At 38.5% G+C, this 8,450-nt stretch overlaps 3 protein-coding genes across 3 annotated transcripts in view; 1 reads left to right on the top strand and 2 right to left on the bottom strand.

The window, feature by feature from the left end:
* Window positions 1-5: 5 nt before the first annotated feature.
* On the bottom strand, window positions 6-2,118 carry slc66a3 (solute carrier family 66 member 3). Its single transcript, XM_077620906.1, has 7 exons — window positions 1,706-2,118; window positions 1,411-1,493; window positions 1,165-1,234; window positions 1,008-1,065; window positions 801-921; window positions 691-732; window positions 6-505 (listed from the first exon to the last, which is right to left on the bottom strand). Exons 1-7 carry the CDS (start codon window positions 1,849-1,851, stop codon window positions 408-410), a joined length of 618 nt encoding a protein of 205 aa, XP_077477032.1. The 5' UTR covers window positions 1,852-2,118; the 3' UTR covers window positions 6-407.
* A 230-nt stretch (window positions 2,119-2,348) lies between these two features.
* Window positions 2,349-4,021, bottom strand: cimip5 (ciliary microtubule inner protein 5). The gene is made up of 5 exons (XM_077620378.1): window positions 3,602-4,021; window positions 3,239-3,352; window positions 2,976-3,146; window positions 2,869-2,908; window positions 2,349-2,713 (listed from the first exon to the last, which is right to left on the bottom strand). The coding sequence occupies exons 1-5, from the start codon at window positions 3,664-3,666 to the stop codon at window positions 2,519-2,521; spliced, it is 585 nt and encodes a 194-aa protein (XP_077476504.1). The 5' UTR covers window positions 3,667-4,021; the 3' UTR covers window positions 2,349-2,518.
* Window positions 3,495-8,450, top strand: part of LOC144089485 (CAP-Gly domain-containing linker protein 4) — a 28,795-nt gene continuing 23,839 nt past the window's right edge. Inside the window, exons 1-6 of the mRNA XM_077620376.1 lie at window positions 3,495-3,727; window positions 5,223-5,369; window positions 6,315-6,454; window positions 6,840-6,933; window positions 7,098-7,259; window positions 7,785-7,903. Of these exons, the coding sequence (XP_077476502.1) occupies window positions 5,243-5,369; window positions 6,315-6,454; window positions 6,840-6,933; window positions 7,098-7,259; window positions 7,785-7,903 (642 nt within the window). The 5' untranslated portion in view covers window positions 3,495-3,727; window positions 5,223-5,242. The remainder of the gene's footprint in view (window positions 3,728-5,222; window positions 5,370-6,314; window positions 6,455-6,839; window positions 6,934-7,097; window positions 7,260-7,784; window positions 7,904-8,450) is intronic.

Genomic DNA, 8,450 nt, shown 5'->3' with positions numbered 1-8,450 from the left:
CAAGAAGCATATCAGAATTCAAGTAAAAGGTAAGCTTTATTTCAATATTTAAAAAAAATACAATAGAAAAATCAGTCATATTCCCTGGTCTGTCTCTGTCAATGGCAGTGAAGCATGTTTAAAAATATATATTTTAAAAATCAGATTTTTTTTAAACAATCATCTCTTTAACAAATGGAATTCAAAGGATTTCACGTTGGCCCTCGCATCCTTTGATTTTTTGAAAAGCAGCCCAAGTTCGGAAACCCCTGATATACCGAGGCTAATAAAACATATGTTTCTTTTTTTGTACATTGGAATGTTCTTAGAAAAATATTTGTTTTAAAAAAGGGTGCACATTTTTCAGGTGTAAAAGCTAACTTGCCACACTTAATCTTACTCCAATGTAACATTACATTGAAAAATGTTCAGTCTTCTTTAATGGAGCCACGTCGTCTTCTGTAATAGAGCACGCTGAGAAGCACCCACAGGTTCAGCAAGGTCATGACAATGAAGCGCACCAGAACTGCGCCCAAAGAAAGAGCTGTTTTTAAATCCGCAAACAGATTCTGACATACTTTTCATCAATCCTTAAAAATTGGAATAAACACAGGCTTTTTAAAGTATATGTATGAACACTATCATTTCTTATTTCATTGGCATCGGATCAATTATTCAATATATAATAATAATAATAACGTATTATTCTACCTTGCACGTCTCCAGTGGTCACCACGGTGGTATAAATGCGCGCTGTAAAGAAAAGTGCAGAGATTCAACCACGAGCTGAAAGAGGTAAACAATTCTCTTGTTTGACTTACTTGCACACGTGTAGGTGGCCAACGCCCAAGTGAGGGCACTGACGTGTCCGGCATCCTTGGACCTCCAAAGGCATTGCAGTTGGGCAAACTTACTGGCACCGCTAATGAACGTGCAAAGGCTCTGCAAAAAACAAACACAATATATGTCGAAAGATATTAGACAGGGTCGACTTGAGCTTTGGACTTATTTTTGTATTTTTTTTTTACCATTGCAAAATCAAGGATCCATTTTTGCACTGTCAACAGCCGCCAACCCACGACAAAGCTTAACATATGACGTCAAGGTGCACAACACCAAGGCTGAGGTGTCACTTTTCTGCTTCATGAGAACACTTGTAAAAGACACCATGTGGCAAAAGGATACACAACACTGTACGCCAGGCTGTGCTGCAGTCGGCCATCGTAGTAAAAAATCAAGAGCAGGAGAACGACATCTGAGGAGATAAAGCAGTCTTCTTCTACAACATTCTAAATTATACTTGTATAATGACAATAAAAGCATTCACTTCAATAGGATAGTATTTTAATCAGATGCTTTCTTTTTTAGGGAAATGTTCAATTGGGTTTAAGTCGGGGTCCTTTTGCATCTGCTAAACTTGGGTCACTTCACCTTGAGCAATGAGAATTGGATATTCCAAGTAAGTTGGAGGTGGGTATTCATAATACATCTGGTATGTCACAAACACAATGTACCTGGGAAGTAGAGAAGTGAAAGTTTAGTGCTGAAATTCAACATTCATTCATAAAAAAAAAAGCAGTCATGCATCACACCTGGATTAACTCTTTCATACATGAAACATGATTTGTTGAACCCTTACAGAGCACTCATTTAACCCACTGGCTTCCATTGACGGCGCTAGCAATGATGATGAATTTTACGAACGTAGTAGTATATGTTTACTTACCCGACAAGTTCAAGAGCAAGACTTGGGAGGCTGACTCCAGTCGTGGTTTTAGCTCGCAAGAGGACAAAGATCTGCGGGAACTTTAACACCATGCATACCAGCAACGTCGAAAAATTGGCGACGTATAACAAAGTGTCAGATTCCATTGTGTTATAAATAAATGTAACAATAACAATTACCAAAGCTTGACCTAAATAAGTATCATTCACACTGATGCAGATGCGCTCACTCTTCTTTCGAAGTGAGTATGCTTTCCTTTACGACTTTACAAAATAAAAGAAATGAGCGCTCATAACTGTTCGCTCACGGCGTTCATGAACATTACTGCGAGGAAGGTTTTTAATTTTGAAGTCGCATTTCTGTGACTTCCTTTACACAAACTATTTCCGTAAACGACCTGACACTTCCGTATATAACAGCGCAAGTACATTTAGTATGATTTTAAAAATACCTTTTTTTCAACAAAAAAAAAAGCCCCTTAATGCATTAGCTATACGTATATCAACAGCTAAAAATATTAACATTTACCCCATGACTAATTCATTTTAGAAGTAATGCAATAAAATAAACCAAGGAAACATTATTTACTACCTGTTAAATGTAGGACAGGAATTGGCACACATTCAAAGGGAGTAGACATATATCAATAAAAAACCCATTCATTGCTAAATTATCTTAAAATCGGGATAAGAAAAACATAATTACAACTAATGGATGTGTCTTGCATCTGTGTACATATATACATTCTTATGTGACATCATCATAAACTACAGATAAGGACCAGGGAAGGCCTGAAATATCCCAATTTATCTACTATGACATCAGCTCTGGATCCTGTTTGCATTTGCTATAGTTCATCGAGCAAAGTAAAAGCTTGTCAAGTCTAATTAGTTCACGTCCCAGTGGCGTAGATAATCGGCTTCCAAATGTTTGGTTTGTGGTGTTTGGGGAACAACCTAACAAGTGCAATGAATTGTCACGTTCAGGCTCATCTGACTTCAGCTCTCCCTACAAAACAATAATACATGTATCAATATTTAAAATGCAACAACACCAAAACCTTCCAATTATTTTCTGTATATATTTTGTCTTGGGTCGTCCAGGTTATAAATTCACTATTAGTAAAAGAAAAATTTCAAATAATAATTCAACCACAGACTTACCAGCGCATCATAATTCTGCAGGAAACTCCAATTCCTGTCCCTGCGAATGAAAATCAGTTACTACGCAGTGTTTGATTTTTAATTTTTATGGATGACAGTAAACTCACCAATCCTGCACTGCTCTCCTTTCGCTCCACACCATTTCTTTCCACGCTTGGTCTTTTTTGACGGCGTCTCGCGTCGTGGGTGCCGCAGTGGCGTTCCCAGCCTTCGGCTGACTTGTAGCCGAATATGGTTGCTTTGTTATCGGCCCGGTGGCTTTCGCTCCTCCCGGTAGTCTGTAGCCAGCAGACGATGCGCGTTTAAAATTGTCGAATTCCATTTGCTCCAGAGCAAAAAACAAAAAACAATCGATTCAGAGTATCGATACCTGCGTAGACTTAATATTATTGCAAGTTTGGGCGCAGATGTCCAGCGGATCAAATCACTACTAGTACTTCCGCGTGTTTTTGTTTCCATGGAAACCAAAGTGGAACGATCCACCCTGGTTTTGACACACCGTGTTTAGGATTATATAGAATTATACACTTAGTGTGTATACTTAAAACGACACTCCAAATCACCCTAGTTGAACGAACTTCTAATAATTCAAAATGCATAACCATGCACGTAGTTTGTTCTAAAACGGACAATCAAAATTGCTAAATTGCTGGTTTGTTGTTTATTTATACAGGACTGATTAATCATCTACGCACTAAAAATGTCTAAGTATAAAACGCAATACTACTGTTACCTTTTATTTTGAAGTCTAACTTCAAAACCCGGATGTTCTTTACCGATGTTGCATCTTGATGCCATCTGACATTTCCTCTGCTAGATATTTGACAGTATTTCGTATGCAGGATCTTACCGTATTAAGGTAAAATTGAATATATATCTATAGATTTTACGCAACATGTTCATCCAAACTTATATCATTTATTTGTTCGACGCGTTTTTATATCGGTCTATATAAACTAAGCAAATACTGGTCAGATCAGGTGCAAATTGGAATTTTTGCGGCTCATTTTGTTATGTTTGAGTAAATACGATGGAACCGAATACAAGTGGCGGCTGCTGACTATTTGTACTTCATTGATTCGATAAATGTCAAACATGATGTGATGCCGTCAATCAGGCGTAATCAGCGATTTAAATGATGCTAACCCGCTAAGGTTAACGATGTACCATCCCTACGAGTTGATGGCACACGTGTGACGTCTAACAGGACTCATTTGTAACTGTGGAATGGCATCACGGACGCAGATCTAGTTTTAAAGCCACATTTCATCTTCATATATCAAATTCCGCAGTTTAGAGTGATTGAAGCCAGATCAGACAATATTTGGATTATATTTAAACGTGTTCGAATTGTTACAGATGAAGAAATGTAAAAAAAAAATGCTGCAAACCACCTGCTTTCCCCCTAAACTTCCTTTTTTCACCCCAAAGAAGCTATTCTAAGACTGAAGTAGACCTACATAATGTATCCACCTAAAATATACTTGTATCAATAAGGGCACCTCTTTTCTATTAGTTTAAACCAGGGATGGTGATCATGGCTCTTGAGCTGCATGCGGCTCCTGGCTAAAATGAATGAGGCTCTTTGCTTCATATCATATTTTGTATATACTGTGGCTCTTGGCCTCTGTTCATGTTTCTCTTATTTCTATTTTCTCTTAAAATACACTCAAATTAATCAGGCCCCATGAAAAACAAATAAATTATATTTAAAAAATAAGATTGGCTCTTTGGCTCTCACAGTTTGAAATTTTGGCTCTTTGTGTCTAACTTCTTCGCCACCCCTGGTTTAGACATATGTGGTCTGGTCTTTTAATCCCATTTCTATCCCCTGTTTGTTAACTCTGTCACACTACACCATGGCCTCATTCTTTCCATTGTGGTTGACCGGTGAAATAAATTGGCAGCAGGGTCACAGTGCACAATACAAGGGGGAAGTAAGAGTGACATTCTTGACATGGAACATTAGCGGTAAGAACACCTCAGGTCTTGAAAGAGAGCAGCCTGCAAATTGTGTTAGCACCCTAGGGATTAGTAGGATTTAATCTGCGGTCCGAGCTGTATTTTTGACGTATGCACTCTACTTAGTGTTTTACAGTGAGTTTGTCAGATGTTCTACTCAACAGATTATCACATAATATCGTCAACAAAGCATTTCTTGACATTAATACAAACCCTTACTGGTTACATTGTATTTTGCATTATTTTTACTGGTCTGGAAAGTATCGTTGTATTAAAATGGCCAGATTACCTGAAACATGAAGCCATATTGCTGCACTAATTTTGTTGTTTCCACTTACTGGAGGTTCGCCCTACTTGAGGTTCTAAGAATAGGGCATCTAATATCGTTTCAGCCTCTCGCCCTGTGAGGGAGATGACAAAGGAGGATGTTTTCACGTCTTTGGAGGAAGATGTTACCCTGGGATGCCTCACCACATTCTCTCCTCATCACAGGCCGGTCACCCACCAGGTGGCGTCTGCACCGGTGCCTGGTGACTGTGGTAAGTGTATAAATGTGTTTTGTCTGAGAAATTTTGAAGTGAGTTTACACTTTATGACAGGGATAACAAAATAAGTCTTGTTTTCCTATTACACACTGCTGAAAAATGTATGAACTGACAAAACATAGAACCTCTCGATTTAATGAGAAATTGAATATCTTGTCGCAGAATGAACAATATAAAGCCAAATGAGGTCACTATGATGACATTTTATATATTTTTTAGGGTTTGTAATTTTTAGGTATTTCAATGAATTTCAATAAATGCATGATTGGAGTTTTTCTCTATGTAAAAAAAAAATGCATTAGGACAGGGGTGTCAGACTCGGGTTGGTTCGCGGGCCGCGTTAATGTCAACTCGATTTCATGTGGGCCGGACCATTTTAGATAAACTTAGATAGACTTTTTATAAATGGATTAAGAGAAATGGATTAAAAGCAATGAATATTCAGTTTTTTATAGATCTAAAACAATGTTTATTTGAGCTTTTTTTTAAATCTATTTTAAGATTTTACAAAATGATTTCTGAACTAAAAAGACAGAAAAATTGATTAAAAAAATACAATTATTGATTTAAAAGGGTGAAAATCAGGAAATTGAATATACATCTATACTCTTCATTTTAATTTGATCCTAAAACAGAAAGTCGGCACTCATGATTTACTTTCCCGGGCCACACAAAATGATGCGGCGGGCCAGATTTGGCCCCCGGGCCGCCACTTTGACACATGTGCATTAGGAAGTGAAATCGGTGTGAGGACTGCTGAAAACCAGTGCACTTTGTACTTTAACCCTTTGATTGCCTAAAGCTCATTTTTTGCAAAATTTAAAATAGTCTCACGACGTGCATACGTAGCAATAATGCACCGGATGCCCCAAAACGTCTTAAAGTGATGATCTATCTCCACATGATCCCTGTTTGTGTTCTTCCACTCACTATGGACAGAATTCTCCTTCTTTGACCCCAGCGAGCCGCAGTGCCGGGAGATTCTGGAAGAGCCCAGCACCACCATACCAGAACTATTTGCTGTCCTGAGGCAATGGGTTCCACAAGTTCAGAAGAACATTGACCTGATTGGCAATGAGGTGATTTTTAAGGCATTTTCCATAGCTGCTTTACTATCACACAAACATCTGCCCAACATACTGTTTATTCTGTGTATGCCTTTTTGACTTAAAATTGAGCTCTGTTGAAAATGATAGTAAAACACTAAAACCCATGAAAACACTCAGCCGTGAATAGCTGGATTTAAGTCTAAAGGCACACACGCACACTCGTCTTCAGAGTTTGAGCAGTAGCTATTTATGCGTCTTATATGTGAGAAAATACAGTAAATGTGGCTATTGCGGCAACACAATCAGGTGCCTATTAAGATTATTTAATCATTACTGTGAAATCTGCCTGAGAGCATGTGTGTTGTTTATTAATTATAATGGTCTAGTCTTATTTTATTTTGTTTTCCTTCCCCAGATCCTTAATAGAGGTTGTGGCGTAAATGACCGAGACGGTCTGACAGACATGAGTCTTCTTCATTACTGCTGCAGGGCTGGGGCTCCGGGCATTGGTAATTACAGTTAATTCTCTTTACAAAGGTCGTGGGGGGTGCTGGAGCCTATCCCAGTGAACAACGGTCAGAATGCAGGGGACACCCTCAACTGGTTGCCAGAGACATAAAAAACTAAAGCGATTCAAAAGTTGTTGTTTTGACATCACGTTTGCGTTTTATAGGAGACGCGGATACAGCGGCTGGTTTTGGCCGCCAGCTCATCGCGCTGGGAGCGGATCCCAACCTCCGCTGTCGTTGGACTAACATGAGGGCGCTGCATTACGCTGCCTACTTTGACGTACCGCAGCTTATTTGTGTGGTTTTGCAGGCCTCTCAGCCTGGAGGTGAGCGGAGGAATTAATGGCTTGTTGCCAATAAGAAGTTGGTACAGCATTTGTGTAAAATGTCTTCTAGTTTGTAATAAATAAGAAAAACTATTGTACTCTCTGCAAATAGACCTCATCTAAATCTATTGACTAGCATCGCCTATTTTTGCATGTCAAGTCCGATTGGCTAGATTTTAATGTGATCATGTTGCACTGCCATTGACGGCCATAGACGTCCAATCCAGTTTACTCCATCACTGCTAAACCTTTCAGTCAAACTGGATTTGCTGCCCATCCCCATCACTATTTATTTGCTTATTTATTTTCACCTGGTTCTGATCCTCTTAAAATGACGCGATTTCCAATCTAATGATCGGATGTGGGACATCTCCAATATTGTCCGAGCCATAATATGTTGAATTATTTTTCATGTCACCCTTTAAATTGGAGGTGACTTGGCAATACAAAAGGTCAGTGAGTAGGAAAGTCAGAAGATGACAGTATGAATTTGTAATAAGTTCTCCTCACGTCTGTTTTTCTAAGATATAGACGCAACGTGCAGTGACTTTGACTTTGGCACGGCTCTGCACATCGCCGCGTCTAACCTGTGCACGTCCGCCGCCTCGTGTCTCTTGGATTTGGGAGCCAATCCTGCTTTCAAAGTAAGCTACAATTTTCCTTTCACTCAGAATGGAATTCTCTAATGACTAGGACTGCAACTAACACTTATCTTAATAACCAGTTACTGGTAATCGATTAATTGACTTTTGACAAACTCCGCCTCCTAAACGGGCACGGGCCAATCAAACGCCTGAGGGATTGTTGGAAAGGGAGCATTATTGAGCCAGTCTTTTATCAATGTACTATATCTATATAAAGTTTCATTATGAATGTACGTACGTTTCATTTTAAATGTCGCAGCTATGGGTGTGATGATGGATTTATTTTAATTTTAATTATATTAGATGTTTGAAAAAAACAACAACAACTAAAAGGCAGAATAATAGCGAAGAATCTCCAGGAATAATTTTGTTTTATTTTGATCACATGTCGAGCTCGCGTCTTTACAGGAGCAATTTATATCTTATAATATCATAAACATGACCACACAGTATTTCAGTGAGTGGTGTTTTCTGCTCCACTTGTTTGTAATTTTAAATTACAGTCTATTAAAAATGAAACAATTTTTTTTCAACTCTTGTAAAAGCT

Source organism: Stigmatopora argus, chromosome 15 (genome assembly GCF_051989625.1).
Source record: "Stigmatopora argus isolate UIUO_Sarg chromosome 15, RoL_Sarg_1.0, whole genome shotgun sequence".
NCBI classification, from domain to species: domain Eukaryota; kingdom Metazoa; phylum Chordata; class Actinopteri; order Syngnathiformes; family Syngnathidae; genus Stigmatopora; species Stigmatopora argus.
This window is presented reverse-complemented; position numbering and strand designations above follow the sequence as displayed.

Bases quoted from the DNA above. Each gene is read 5' to 3' on its own strand.
- cimip5 (XM_077620378.1), bottom strand. From the start codon at position 3,666: ATGGCATCAAGATGCAACATCGGTAAAGAACATCCGGGTTTTGAAGTT. The intron at 3,147-3,238 runs GTATCGATACTC...TGCTGGCTACAG, and splicing joins ATAATATTAAGTCTACGCAG to ACTACCGGGAGGAGCGAAAG. The intron at 2,714-2,868 runs GTAAGTCTGTGG...ATTGTTTTGTAG, and splicing joins TGCAGAATTATGATGCGCTG to GGAGAGCTGAAGTCAGATGA.
- slc66a3 (XM_077620906.1), bottom strand. From the start codon at position 1,851: ATGGAATCTGACACTTTGTTATACGTCGCCAATTTTTCGACGTTGCTG. The intron at 1,494-1,705 runs GTAAGTAAACAT...TCTACTTCCCAG, and splicing joins CTTGCTCTTGAACTTGTCGG to GTACATTGTGTTTGTGACAT. The intron at 733-800 runs GTAAGTCAAACA...TTTTCTTTACAG, and splicing joins GGCCACCTACACGTGTGCAA to CGCGCATTTATACCACCGTG.